Raw genomic sequence first — 15,823 nt, forward strand, 5'->3', positions numbered from 1 at the left:
GTGGATATTGTACAGGTCTTGCTACGTTTAGACATGAACTGCTTCAGTATCTGAGAATTAGTAAATGGCTCCGAACATTGTGTGCATCTTCTGACCTGATTTCTGATGGAGAGAAGATCATTCAAAGCAAATAAAGTTGCTTGGACCTCAGACATTCCCTTGAGGAACTCCCAGCAGGAATGTCCTGGAGCTGAGATGATTAAGCTCCAAAACCACAACTATGTTTCTTTGTGCCTAGAACTCTTTGATACCAAATCCTGTAAAATGCGGCCTTGATGTCAAGGATAGTCACTCGCCTAACCTCTGGAATTCAGATTTTTTTTGTCTGTGTTTAGACTAAGGCTGCAACAAGGCCAGGAGCTGAGCGGCCCTGATTGAACCCAACTGTGCATTTGAGAAGGTAATTGCTGAGTACAAGCTGCTTGATAGCACCTTACATCACTTTACTGATGTTTGAAAGTAAACTGAGCAATAATTGACTATCTTGGATTTGTCCAGTTTTTTGTGTACAGTACATAACTGGGAAACTTACCACATTATTGGATAGCTGCCACCGTTATAGCTGAATTAGACCAGATTATCTCAGGGTGCAGCTAATTCTGGAGCATGTCATCCAGGATCATGCCAGAATATTGTCAGGTCCTGTAGCCTTTGTAGTATTCAATGCCTGAAGACGTTTCTTGAAATCATGTGGAGTGAATCAAATCAGCTGAATTTCTCCTGAAATATTCTTGTTTAAAAATAAATGAGGATGATCTCTAATGCTGAACTGAAATGTTTAATGCGCACGGAAGTTAGTGACAGTTTAACTGAGGGTTTTGTGCATTCTAAATTCATGAATGACTTCTTGGCTTTTACCATATGAGCATAAGATTTAGAATGAGGCTCAGGCAGACCAGAAATCTATAGAGCAATATGATTAATATTCATTAAAATGAAAGCCTATGGGAGAATGTATTGATATTCCAGTTCGGAAAGACAAAATTTATTAAATACTTCAGCATGAATTCTGGAAACGGATATCTTGAACTTCAACTGAAGTGTAGTGTTTTGCCAAAAGTGCTACTGGTAAAGTGTAGTCGAGGCGTTATGGCTGAATTTATAGCTGATTTTCTGAAAACATTTGATTTAACCAGTTTCAGTAGCATATAGATCTTTGGGTAACTGAACGGAGAGGTGACAGATTCAAAGGCCTGGATTTCCCTTTTTCAGTAGTGGTGAACACACAAGTTCAGCAGTATAGAGGGACTCATCAGCACTACACTGTCAGGTGAATTCACTTACACTGAAATCCAGAGGTTATGGTGTGCACAAATGGTGTGATAGCCCTATCTTTCCTTTGCTTGAAGCAGTTGGGATCATTTAGTTTTGGAAATTTGCCTGTTTGCCCTCCACTTGCACAAGTTGTTTCTGTGCAAGATGATAATACTAATCACAGTTATAAATTGAGGGGTCAGCCCTCCAAGTGTTTGTTGACTTTGACGAGGTAAGCAGATGGTATTTATGGTTGTTAATTGAGAACAGGAATGTTGCAGGAGCTGCTGGTGGTGGATAGGGTGGCAGAACAGGGGTTTGTGCCATGGGAGATGGAGAGGAAACAGAAATCATGGATGCTCTGGGGAAGGGGTGTTTGAAAGACCATGAAGTTTGCATTTATTCTCTTTGGCCTGGACTTTATTCTTGGGGACTGACAGCCACATTTGCCACTGAGCGGAATGTCCAGGTCAATGAAATCATGAGTTATGGGAGCAAGGAACAAATGAAGGAGTATGTGTTAAGTTAAATGATGAGGTAGCATGTACCCCCAAGCATTTTAATCAGGAAAGAAACAACAACCTGTTTCATGTTTTGTTTCACATCTGGTGGATATCTCAAAACCTTTCACAGGCGGTTAACTGCCATATTGTACAAAAAGGAGTGAGATAAGTAATCATTTAATTGGTTTTGGTGAAGTCTATTGAAGGATGAATGCTGACCAGAACAACTGTGAGGACTTCTGCTTTTTTGAATCATGTCTTCTGATCCTTTACATTCTCCTGAATGGGCAGACACTGTTCCTGTTTAGCATTTCCGATGAAAGACAGCACTTTCGACCATGTAGCTTTCCCTTAGTGCTGCACTGGAGTTGAAGCTGAAATTGTGCTCACTTATCTCAAATAGGGCTTGAAGTTGTGACTTTGATTCCCAAAAATCCTATCACTTAGTCAAGATGCTTTTGTAAGCATGAGCAAATAAGTGAAGTAACGCTCTGAAACAAAAACAGAAAAAGTGTGAAATACCCAATACGTCACTACTATCTATGGACAGACAAGAAACAAATCTGAAGAGATTATGTAATTGTGTGCATATAAGGGTTGAGATAGTAAAAATTGTGACGATAGTATTAGCATGACAGTGTACAGTCTCCATCAATTGTCTGGAAAGCTAACGTTTTGGGTTGGGACCCTTCTTCAGATTTTCTGAAGAAGGGTCCCAACCTGAAACGTCAGCTTATTTGTTCCTCTGATGCAGCCTGGCCTCCTGTGTTCCTCCAGCTTCACACTGTGTGGCATCTCTGACTCCAGCATCGGCAGTTCTTACTATCTCCATAATTGTCTTCTCCTTTTGCTCCTGCATTGTAATCTTGGGAGTTTCCAATTTGATGTGCAGCTTTGTAAAACTCTTTAGTCTTACCCCAATTGGCAATATATATATTACACTTGCCAGGCTGAAATCTCTATTTGTACCTTTTCTCCAGTCAACCTCTCACCAGCTTCTGGACTTCATCCTATGTGAAATTAAATTTACCAAAACCTCCCTTATCTACATATTACTTCTCTCTCATTTCACTTAAACTGGAAATAGATTAGACAGCTGTATAATAATTTGTGGTGAAAATATTCAGTAGCTCATGCATAAGAAATGTTAGAATGCTTGAGGGTGCCTGCTAATATTAGAAAACAAAGACTGCTGAAATAACAAACTATATTTAGATAATGCCTGTATTGGAATGAATAAAAGTAACTATTCCATTTCAATATCGTTTATCTGGTAGTGGTTCCTTCAAAAACTGAGTACACAGTCTTTTCTTAATTCCCATTCCAAAAAGATTCATACTGTAAGCATTTCTCTTTTGTACATCTGTAGTACTTGGTTGGTAACAGAGAAGTTTATTGCAGTATTTTGCTTGCAGGCAAATTATTTCTTGTTATTATGCCATTTTGCAATTGAATCACTCAACAACTGACTTGACTTGCAGCTTATAATCTTTTAATAAACCAGCAATTTTTTCCCTGTTTTTCAATGTTACTAATTTTCAAAATTAGTATTTTAAAATTTTCAATTTTACTAATGTTCATCATTAGCAAGTTAAATTGACAGGTTATTTATATAATAGTTGAATCACAGATGGAAAAGAACTGTACCAGTGTTTTAATATTTTAGAGCATTTGAATAAGAGTTCTGAAGAAGGATTATTGGACCCGAAGCATTTACTCTGCTTTGTCTTTAGATGTTGCCAGACCTGCTGAGTTTTTCCAGCAATTTCTATTTTTGTTTGTGACCTGTTATCTTAATTCATTATGACAGGTTTTGAAGTTTGAGTTAAGGTATTCTATTTAATGCTTTATTGGTTAATTTGACTTTGTGCTTTTGTTTTGGATGTAATGATATTGCTTAACTTCTAAGTGATGTAAGTGACATAACTCTCATTTTACATTTCCAGTATCAAAGTGGAAAATGCTGGGAATACTGAGTTGGTCAGGCAGCATCTGTGGAGAGTGTAACACTCAGTGTTTCTAGGCAATGATTTTTCACCAAAACTGGAAGAAGTTTAAAAACATACACCAAATTTGTCCGTTTTTAAAGATGCTTTAATCCAGCATTGGTCAGTTATTTCGGGCATCAGGAGTTTTGTTTGTTATGTTGTGACGGGTGTGATACAGTATTCCTACTGGTTGTCAGCCTTCCAGTTTGCAGCTTGCGTCTGCAATCCAATAATTCAAAGCCACTCTCATTTTACAAATTGCTTCCCGCCTCCCACTACTCACCTAAAAGCCCTCCTGACTGAGGATTTGAGAGAGGAGAGCAGCAAGCAGAAGGGTTATGGAGCAAGGCTGGTGATAAGCAGAAAGGTTAGGAAGCAGGAGAGGGAGTGAATTGTAAAAGTATGGTGCAGGAGCGATGGAGAGCTGGAATTAAGTGGGAAGAGCCATGTATTTTCTTCATTTTAAATTTGTTAAGCTATTCTGTTTTAAACATACAGTAATCTAGAAATATACAGGATTCAAATTTTTTTATATATGGAGAGGTCCTACACAACCAAGCATTGGAGTGCTCAGACATCCCAAGTGGTAGCGGCCAAGAATTGAGCATCTCTTGAGCAGTTGACTCTTTGAATGTAGTTAGCAACAACATCATGATCCTTGAATAGTGATTTGATTGCTACTTCACTTCAGCGTGGAAAATTGAGCTTTACGATTGTGTGTTCAGGCCAAGCCCTCGTGTCATTTCACACTCCCCTTGCGTGGGAGAGCATGGAATCAGTAATGATTCTACATATTTCTGGAGTGAAAGATTTATTCTGTCAGCTTTTCTTAGGACCATACTGCCTTTCAAGGCTTGGAGATGTACCACGGGAAGATCAACTATTTACTGTCTCACATGGCTCTTTTGGTCTGCTGTGAAAAGCTACATCAAGCCATAGATTAACCACTGTCCTGGAAGATGCTGTACAAGATGTACAGCAGAAATTTACCAAGACCCCTTAGGGACCATCTTCCAAACCAATGATTACTGACATCCAGAAGGGCAAGGGCACCAAATGCACAGAGATCAATCCACTCACCATCCTGACTTCAAAACAAAGCAGTGTATATTTGATGTCCCCGGATCAAAATGCTGACACTCTTACTCCTAGCACTGTGGATATTCCTATATCATGTGGACTGCAGTGTTCCAAAAGGCTGCACGGCGCCACTTTTTCTCAAGGGTAGTTAGAAATTGGCTACAAATGATCAAATCAGCCAGCGAAGCATGAATCCCTTAAGTTCAAAGTCTTGGAGAGAAAATGGAAATAATTTCTCATGTCATCTCATGTTGCTTTCTTTTGATTCTCTGTATTTTACTAACTTTATCTCAACTGTTCACACCATACCTCAGAGAATTTCACCCAAAGTCTAACACGTATGTTTGGTGTTGCATATGAAAAGACAGAATATCAAGATTTTGCAATTTAAATTGTTCTGTTGCTGAGTAGAACTTTTAGCCATCACTAAACTTGGGCTGATCTAATTTGGGTAATTGATTCTGCCAAAAGCCACATGTCTCTGCCTACCCAGAGGTAATTGCACTTATCGATAGATATGCCTGGCCTTGAATTTCTCTCTGCTGCTTTGCATCTAAATTTATTGTCTGACATATTTTATTCCAAGAAGCTAGAGTACAAAATTAAATACAGTCCCTGCTAACTTGCTTATACTTTGGAACAGAGAGATTTAACAAAAGTTGAAATATACTAATTCAGAAAAAGGGCTACTGCCAATCATTGTTGTCATATCTTAATCAGTTGCCCTTCATGGGTACTAAGATGCATTCATTTGCTTTGCTGTATTTGAAATCAGTGCCCTCATGAAATTATTTGAACAGCAACACGTGTGGTTATTTGAGGCAGCCCTCACAATATACCAGCAATTTGAGATCTCCTAAAATGGATGTTTTTATATTATTAAAACATGAGATGTGGGCATGCCTGGCCAGAACTTGTTACCCATCTGTAATTGCCCTTAGGAAGGTAGTGGTGAGCTGCAGCCTTGAACCGCTGCAGTTCATTTGGTGTAGGTGGCCCCGCAATGCCAATAGAGAGGCAGTTCCAGAACTATGACCAAGTGACAGTGAAGGAGTGGCGATTATATTTCCAAGTAAAGATGGCAGGCAGCAGTGTTCCCATGTAACTGATGCCCTTGTCGTTCTGATAGCAACTTCCAAACACACGACTACTATCTAAGGAGCCTTGGTGAATTTTGGCGCAGTGTTTTATAGATGATACGTGGCTGATACTGAACATCGGGTGTGAAGGGAGTGAATAGTTATGTACATGATGCCAATTAAATGGTCTGCACTGTTCTGGGTGGTTACGAGCTTAAGTGTTGTTGAAGCTACCCTCATCCATGTGAGTTCCTGACTGGTGCCTTGTGGACGGTGAGCCGACTTTGGGGAGTTTGGAGAGGAGTTTCACACTGCAAGATTATTAGCCCCTGACCTACTTTGCTTACATGACCAGTTCAGTTCAGTTACTGATCAATGGTAGCCCCAGAGATGTTGGTAATGGGTGATTTACTGATGGCAATGCCAGTGAATGTCAAGGGGGGATGGCTAATTAGCACCTTCTTCGAGATGGGCATTGTCTGATACTTGTATGGCATAGATGTTACTTTATTAACCAATCCTAGATGTTTATATCTAAGGCCTGTATAACATTGCCTCAATATCTGAGGGCTGGTGTCTAGGACACTACCCTGAAGAACTAGAGTGATGTCCTGGGGCTGAGTTAACTGACACCTAATAACCACAATCATTATTTGTGCTAGGTATAATTCTGCAGGGAGAGATTTCACTCTGATACTCGTTGACTCAAGTTTTGCTCGGGGGCCAGGATACCACACTTGGTCAAATATGGTCTTGTTGACAAGGACCGTCACCCCCATCTCACCTCTGGAATTCAACTCTTTTGGCCACAGTGAAGGCTTTAATGAGGTCAGGAGCTGAGTGGCTCTGGCAGAATGTAAACTGAGCACCACTGAGCAAGTGCTGCCTCAAAGCACAAGAGTCTTGAATTTATTTATTTAAGTTTTAAGATTCCTGGCAAGTCAGTTAATAATCTAATAAGTGGGGACAAAGCAGGATTTCTCCATCCAGTAGCATGCACACATGTTACATGTGTCTTTAGCTGGAGCAACACCCGATTTTTGGAGCTCGAGGGGCAGCTGGTTTAACCCGCTGTACATCCTGTGAGGCTGTGAAGTTGTGTGCTGTGTCGATAGTGAATTTCTGGACAAGGTCGTCGGACACCTTAAGCTTTTATAGACCGGGAATGCCTGAATTCCAGACAATTAAAGGGGACCAGCCAAGTATCGCAGGAGTTCCTTGAGTGTATAGCACTCACTTGCTGTCTCTTGCCTGTTCTCTGTCTTATTCATCTGCTTTCCGGCTTTCATTCACGTGTTTTAGTTTGTCCTCTCTGTTACCTTCCAGTTCTCCAATACAGTGGCAATGGCAGTGCCAGTGGCTTGAAGAGTTGTAAATTTTAACATCCTTTTTTTTTTTTGAAAGCAGTTAAAAGAATAAGCTGAAGAACTACTGTTTAACCTTGGTAGTGAGCAAGCATTTAGAAACTGATAATCGGGACAAAATTAAGTTGCTTACACACATTTGGGTTAGTTAAGGAAAACGAGCACAGATCTTTTAAAGGCAAATTGTTATAATTTAAGTTGGTCCTATATTGTACTACTGTATTGCATTTGCTTAGCTTTCATATGCAAATAGTATTTCTATCGAGGGTTTTAATTTTTTTTTAAATCTGCTGTCCATCTATCTATGATCTTCATGCTTTATGAAACATTTGCTGAAATGATCTTCCCCTGTTCTGGTATAGAATAATATAAACTGGATCTTTAAAGTTCTTGAAGATTTGTAGCTTGGGTTGTGGATGAGGTTGTAGACTTGCTCACTGATCCATTGTTTCAGAGATAGTAGGAAATGCAGATGCTGAAGAATCTGAGATAACAAGGTGGAGAGCTGGATGAACACAGCAGGCCAAGCAGCATCAGAGGAGCAGGAAGGTTGATGTTTCGGGCCTAGACCCTTCTTCAGAAATGGGCGTAAAGGCCCTCCGCTTCTTCCTGTCCCGCGGGCCCAATCAGTCCCGCTCCACTGACACCCTCGTCCACTTAGCCGAACTCGCCCTCACCCTCAGCAACTTCTCTTTCAATTCCTCCTACCACCTATAGACACAGGGTGTGGCCGTGGGTACCTGCATGGGCCCAAGCTATGTCTGCCTGTTTGTAGGTTACTTGGAACAGTCCCTCTTCTGTATGTACATCGGCCCTAAACCCCACCTCTTCCTCCGTTACATTGATGACTATATCGGTGCCGTCTCGTGCTCCCAAGTGGAGCTCGAACAGCTCATCCACTTCACCAACACCTTCCACCCCAACCTTAAGTTCACCAGGACCATCTCTAATACCTCTCTCTCCTTCCTGGACCCCTCTGTTTCCATCTCTGGCAACTACCTAGAAACTGATATCCATTTCAAGCCCACCCGACTCCCACAGCTACCTAGAACACACCACCTCCCACCCACCTTCCTCCAAAAATGCCAACCCCCTATTCCCAATTCCTTTGCCTCTGCTCCCAGGATGAGGCATTCCACTCCCATATGTCTCAGATGTCCTAATTTTTCAAGGACCGCAGCATTCCCATTCCTCCCCACCAGCGGTCGAGAACACCCTGTATCCTGCATTTTTCCCCATCTCATCCCTCTCATCCCCTCCCCGCAATAACAACCAAAACAGAATCTCCCTCATCCTCAGGTACCACCCCACCAACCTCCGGATCCAACGCATCATCCTCCGACTCTCTGCCATCTACAATCCGACCCCACCACCAAACACATTTTCCCTCCCCACCCTTATCTGCTTTCCAGAGGGGCCACACTCTCCATGACTTCCTTGTCAGCTCCACACTCGCCTCCAGCCTCAACACCGGGCACTTTACCCTGCGACTGCAGGAAGTGCTACACCTCACTCCCATCCAAGGCCCCAAGAAGACTTTCTAAATCAAGCAGATGTTCACCTGCACGTCTGCTAATGTGGTATACTGCATCCGCTGTCCCCGTTGTGGCCTCCTCTACATCGGGGAAACCAAGAGGAGGCTTGGGAACCACTTTGCAAAACGCCTACACTCGGTTCACACTAAACAACTGCACCTCCTGGTCGCGAACCATTCCACAGATGACATGTCCATCCTGGGCTTCCTGCAGTGCCTCAACCATGCCACCCAAAGGTTGCAGGGACAGCAACTCATCTGCTTGGGAACCCTGAAACCCAATGGTATCAATGGACTTTACAAGCTTCAAAATCTCTCCTCCCGCTACCGCATCCCAATCCACTGCTCTTCTCCTCCGCCTCCCTAACCTGTCCTTCCTCCCACCTATCCCCTCCTCCCACCTCAAACCCCAACCCCATCTCCTACCTACTAATCTCATCCCACCCCCTTGACCTGCCCGTCCTCTCTGGACTGACCTATCTGCTCCCTAACTCCCCACTGACACTCTCCTTTCACTGGCTCCAACCCCACCTCTTTAACCTGTCTATTTCGTCCGCACCTATCTTCACCTCTATCCATCTTCTATCCACCTCCCCCTCTCTCCCTATTTATTTCAGAACCCCCTTTCCCTCCCCCGTTTCTGAAGAAGGGTCTAGGTCGAAACATCAGCCTTCCTGCTCCTTTGCTGCTTGGCCTGCTGTGTTCATCCAGCTCTACACCTTGTTATCGCTGTGCCATTGTGTCTGATTGCAGATGTTTTGTCACCCTGCTAGGTAACATTCAGTGCAACTCCTGTGAAGTGGTATTTTGTCCCACTTATTATATCTGTCTCGGTTTGCTAAGGTGTTTGGTAGTACTGCTGGTTTTGTTCTCAGTTGTTTGTAAATCAGATCCAGTTCAATCTGTTTGTTGCTAGAGTTTCAGTTTGAATGCCAGGCTTCTAAGAATTCGCTGGTATGTTTCTGTTTTGCTTGTGCTATTAAGGGTGTGATGGCCCAGTTGAATTTGTTTCCTCCTTTGTGTGTATTGAGACCAGTGAGAATCTCTTAGTGGCTAGTTGGTGTTTGTGTATCCTTTTTATTGCCAGTTTTCTTCCAGTTTGACCGACATAATGTTTCTCACAGTTCTTGCCTGGTATCTTGTCCATTGCATTAGTTTTATTGGTTGTGGGTATGGGGTCCTTTTGCATTCGATGGCTGTCGCAGAGTGGTTGAACTCCATAAAGACGACACATACAGACCAGTTACTTAATTACTCCAGCGCCCACCCCCAGCACCCATAAATGGGGATGCCGCAGGCTATTATTCAAATGAGCCACAACACACTGCGGCTACCCGGAATTGCGCGAAGCAGAACAGGAGCACTTAACATGGAGTTTTCAAAAGGAACAGATATTCCAAAAACACAATCCACTGTTACCTCTGCAACAGACCACCACAAGTAGACGTGTCACGGCCAGACACACTAGTCACTCTGCCATTCTTCAGAGACATATCGGGATGACCCCAAGACTGCTCAGACCCCGAGGCATCAGGGTAGCCCACAAACCAACAACCACTCTGTCACAGCTACTTATGAACCTAAAGGATCCCGTACCCACAACCAATAAAACTAATGTAATATACAAAACACCATGCAGGGACTGTGAGAAACATTTCGTAGGCCAAACTGGAAGGAAACTAACAACAAGGATACATGAACACCAACTAACCACCAAGAGACACAACCAATTCTCACTGGTCTGAATACACACTGCCGAAGGGCACAAATTCGACTGGGACAACACATTCATAATAGCCCAAGCCAAACAGAGACATGCCAGAGAATTCTTGGAGGCCTGACATTTAAACCGGAACTCCATCAACAAATATACTTGAAGTGGACGCAATATATAAATGAGTGAAGAACAAAAGCAGAAGTAATACCAACACCACCCCAGCAAACCGAGGCATATAAGTAACAAGTGAGACGGAATACCAATGTTTCAGCGGAGATACACTGACAAAGTTACCTTGCAGACATTTCATCACCCTGCTATCAAACAACTGGCTCAGTGAGTAAGGCTACAACCTCCATCAATTGGATCTCAATGATTGTGAATAGTTTGTCATTTCACATCAGAAGAAAAAACATTCAAACCAATCATTATTTGTTGGATATTAGTTGTTGCTTTTTGCATTTGGCACAAAGGTAAATAGAAAATCTTTGTTTAATGTATAATTGAAAGATATCCTTTCAGCTGCAAGAGTTGATGGAAGCACGTCAAGCAATCCATTTAGATGGGGAGTCTTCATTTGGTGCACTTTTTTGCTGATAGCTGTGCAAGACAGTTTTTTAGAAAGTAGATTCCACCCTTTTATGCTGCATGTGAAGCTGTCATGTAACATCGTGGGTTGTTGGTTTTGATTTTGGTATCCGTGCTGAGTTACTAGTCATCAGCCCCCAAAAGGTGCTGCTATTGAATAACGGTTAGAATTTGGGCTTTATTCTAACAGCCTCACAAAGGAAGGATAATACGTTAGCTAAATAGATCTCTTGTGACCTGAAAGTTTCACCCTTGATCACAAGTTATGTTCAAAAATTTGCTTGAGTTTTAACTCAAAATACCCATTCTGGCATGTTTTGACAAATTGAACTTCACCATAAAGATGCTATGGCCAATTTTGTTTTTTAATAACATTCACCCAGTTGAAGAAATCTCAAATTATTACAAAACTCCAAATGGCTAGCATAATGAATATACTCTGAGCATAAATGCAATTCATAACACAAAATCAAAAAAGTACATTTAAGATTTTCCATGCCACTGATACCAACCTCCTATCACACCAAAAAAAAGTCAGTTGGGGTAGTATCACTCCATCCCTCTTGACCTTTTTTCTTTCAGACTTATTCAGCTCAGTCAATGTTAAAAACAAGCATCTCAAGCCTTTTTTTCCTCTTCTTTTATGTCAAAAAGAGCATGCTTACTTTACAGGTGATTTTATACTAATTGCACCTTTAAATTGCAACATTGACCATGATTTGGCATTCTAAATGGCCTGCATACGTCCCTTTCCCATGCTAATCTTCAAAAAGGAGGGTGTATCTATTCCAAAGTGTTCTGTTGAAAGCCCTAATGGTGCTTTGACTTGAGTGTTGTACATCAAAAATGTACAGATGGTGAGATTTTAATTGTGCTATATTTCATACTGCTGAATGATTTACAGTTGATTCAACAAAAAAACTGATGCAGCACCAATCTTAAATTCGTAACATTGAAAAACTTACTGCAAAGTGCTGCTTAATACAGCATGTTTCCAGTAGCAATTTTGAATTATCACATTTTATTTTATACCTGAAAAATCATTGAACTTTCAGTTCTAGATTTTGTATATACTTCAAATTCATTTGTAGGACACCAGCTTTGTTACAGTCCTGCTGAATCTTGTCTCTCAGGTTTTAATAGTGCGATTTGAGTGATGTGATGAAAGATGGACTAGCTTGCGCACTCTGTGTATATAATAATACTAATGCAGACTTTTATTTTGCATCTGCATAATGCAGTTGGTTATAACAGTGGATGCAGCACTTTGATGTAAATGCATGCGCGATCAAAATGTAAACATTACACACAGAGGAGTTTCAATACCACAGTGTTTCAGGGGAAGGGATAAGTTATTAGACAAATCATCTAGCAACCATTTGTACATCCTCCAGCAGCTGCTCATGAGTTACAGACACCTAGAAACTAGAGTTAGGAGGAAGACATCATCTTTTCTGTCTGAGGGAAGGAATGGTGGGTGGCAAGAGAAACCTGAAAATAGGAAAAAGTGGAGGAATAAATTTGAAATGCTCCTGGAATTAAATAGAAGAATTGACATACATTCTGGGTCTTTACAACTGAAATACTAAAATCTAAATATCAGAATATTTCACTGTTACAAAATTGAGATTTTGAGATGGCAGTCTTAAACAATGACGAGGACCTCTAGTGTAGATTAATCATACATTGGAGATAATGATAGAAACAACTAGATACTTCCCATTGTGTGAAGTACAATCAATGCTAATTTTTACTTTTAACTAACCAACAATATTGGTGATATTGTGCAATTGGATAAATGTGCAATGAAATTTTCACTCCAATATTTGTAAACATAAGTATATTCCAGTTTTGCCTTTCAAATTATGTATGAATCAATATCTTTCTGAATAAAAAAAATTCAGTTCAGTAGTTGCCCTCTTCATGAAACAACTGTACAGCTTATAGCATGAAAGAGTTGACCACTTGATTATCTAGTTATTGCATTGGGACTCATTCAAGCCTGCTGTGTGCAAATTGGCTGTCATATCATGTTGTATTTTGCAATAATTTACAACACTTCAAAAAATACTTAATTGGCTGCAAAGTGATTTGGGATAACCGGAGGCCATTAAATACTGTAAATTTCCACACCTGTGTACGTAGTAAAAGTAGCATCAAAGTCACTGAATTCGTATACTTTGATTTTAAAACACAAGACATTTCCCATGTTCAGTTTATTTGTGATTGTCTCCTAATTTGCAAAAGTCAAAACTTAATACATGTTAACTGTTTTATTTCCCAACCAGGTAACATCAACAAATGTCATTTGGACTACTATTTCTTCCTTCTAGCAGCCATACAGTGTGTAACGCTAATTATCTTTATTGTGGTATCTGTGACATTTGATCGCCACAAAACCAGATCTGGTAAGCTATTCATCAATGGAAGAAGGTAAAATGAAGAACTGAAGCATAACTGGATAAGGAAATAAAGAGCCAGTACTTGAGACATGCAATTATTATAAAAATACTTTGTAAATCCTTTCTTCAGGCATGCAATGATTCGGCTAGTAGTATTCGTTGGCTCATCACCTGCAGACTGAATCTTTTAGGTTACCTGAACTATGGTTGAAGCCCAACATATGGGACACTACAAGTAATTGCAGTGTTTACTGACAGATAATAAGATTGTTCAAGTATTGTCTTCAATATATCAAGGATATCTACTTCCATTGTTCATTGCCACTGAAAGAAATACACGTGACTTTCTAATGGATTTTAAACTTCTAATATAAAGTGAAAAGTCCATTTATTTTTAATTTGTTGAGTCCACATTAATGTTTAGTGTAACTGAATGTTAGGAATATTTTAATGAACTGGGTAGTCTTTTTAATGTTATTTCTGTTAGCTCAGTGTTAATGGAGTTATATGGCTTATTAATTTTATCTTTTGTAAATATAAAGGTCAATGCCCTTTTTAAGCCCATCTGTAAAACAACTGAAAATATGAATTGCATCCTTGGCAATTCTGTAAATCATGTTTTAAAACCAGAGGACTGAGAGGAATCGATCTCGCCAATAGCCAGTTGACTGATAAATAAGTGGATTAGATGTTACAAAAATTTAAAGTTATACAATAAATGGTATCTGAACTTGCAAAATGCGCGCATCAGAGATTTGCACATTGTGGCCAGTTTACCATTTAATTGCTGCTTTTATGACTAATTTGAATTTTTGACACTTATTTTCCCCCTTACTCATGAGAGCAGTTGAGTCACCTGGCTATTTGGCAACAATATTTGTTTTTCTTTTTTAACTTACTTACTTGGAAAGACATTTTGAGTGGGAGCTGACTCTTTCAAAGGATTGTTTTGAATACATTGTAAAATTATATATCACCAAATAAATGTGACTTGTCTTCAATGTATTGCTACTTGTTTACCAGTATTGTACAACAAGATGAAAAGATGCTGCCAAACTTAAAATGAATGATTTGAGGACAGTTATTTTTATGAAATTTCTGTTGCCGATTTCTGGATACAATTAAATTTGCTTATCCAAGTTTCTGTTATATTCTGTACAGTTGCAAGTCTGTGGAAGGCTTGGAATAAATGGACTAAAATCTAGGAATACAGATTTGGTTTCATGGAAACCAACCTACAATATATAATTGAGTATTTCAAATTCGTAGTTCCATTGACAGTGTGTCCGTGACCCAGCACAATACATTTGGATGGCTAACCTAGATGATGGTATATACTTGGCAGTGAGGATCTGCTAATTTAGTCTCGAGTCTTAACTATGGGAACCAGGCTACAAATATCTGTAAAGAACGACTTATTTAAAATGCTGAAAGACATATGGCTTTATCAAAACAAATTGGCAACTCGATTATACGAAAATAGTTTGAATAATGTATCTATACTTTGACATAAAAACATCCTGATGTTTCAGAGGAAAAACATGGACTCTGAGGAAAGGTGCCAAAAATTTGATCAAGGAGGCAGGTTTCAAGTTGGGCCATGAAGGAAATAAACACAGGTGTTGCACATTTAGGGAGAACCGTAAAGCACAGAAACTGGTCCTTTGGCCCACCAAGTCTGTGCCAACACAATGCTGTATCTCTCTATTCACTGGCTATTCCTATATTTGCCAGATGACTCTTAAACATTGTTATTGTATCCACATCCTGCACCACCTCTGGCAGCACATTCTAGGTACTTACCAAACTCTCCTCTTTTTTTTCAAAAAAAAGAAGAAAATGAGCTTCTCAAGGGTTATGGGGGATGGGTCTGGGTGGGATGCTCTGAGGGTCAGTCTGGACTTGTTGAGGCGAGGGGCCTGTTTCCACAATGTCGGGATTCTGCGAATCTCCTTTAAACTTTAAAGTGCTTGCTGAATTCCATATAAGCAACATCTATCGTCCTGCCCTCGTCAGTCACCTTTGTAACTTCCTCCAAAGAACTCAATTTTGAGAGATATGATTTTCCCTGCACAAAGCCATGCTACTTATTGATCTATAAGTCCATACTTTCCAAATGTGAGTAAATCCTTTTCCTAAGAATCTTCTCCAATAACCTCCCTACCACTGTTGTAAGGCTCACCTGACTATAATTTCCCAGTTAATCCTGTTGACTGACTTAAACGAAGGAACATTATTTCCTATTCCCAGGTCCTCTGGGACAAAATCAGCACCTAAAGAGGTTGCAAAGATTTCATACAAGGCTCCAGTGTCC

The 15,823-nt window shown here is 40.3% G+C and overlaps 1 protein-coding gene across 1 annotated transcript in view; it reads left to right on the forward strand.

Annotated features, from left to right (window-relative positions):
* Positions 1-14,648, forward strand: part of slc15a4 (solute carrier family 15 member 4) — a 73,468-nt gene extending 58,820 nt beyond the window's left edge. Inside the window, exon 8 of the mRNA XM_048556343.2 lies at positions 13,396-14,648. Within this exon, the coding sequence (XP_048412300.1) occupies positions 13,396-13,544 (149 nt within the window). The 3' untranslated portion in view covers positions 13,545-14,648. The remainder of the gene's footprint in view (positions 1-13,395) is intronic.
* Positions 14,649-15,823: the final 1,175 nt, after the last annotated feature.

This window comes from Stegostoma tigrinum, chromosome 26, assembly GCF_030684315.1.
Source record: "Stegostoma tigrinum isolate sSteTig4 chromosome 26, sSteTig4.hap1, whole genome shotgun sequence".
NCBI lineage: Eukaryota > Metazoa > Chordata > Chondrichthyes > Orectolobiformes > Stegostomatidae > Stegostoma > Stegostoma tigrinum.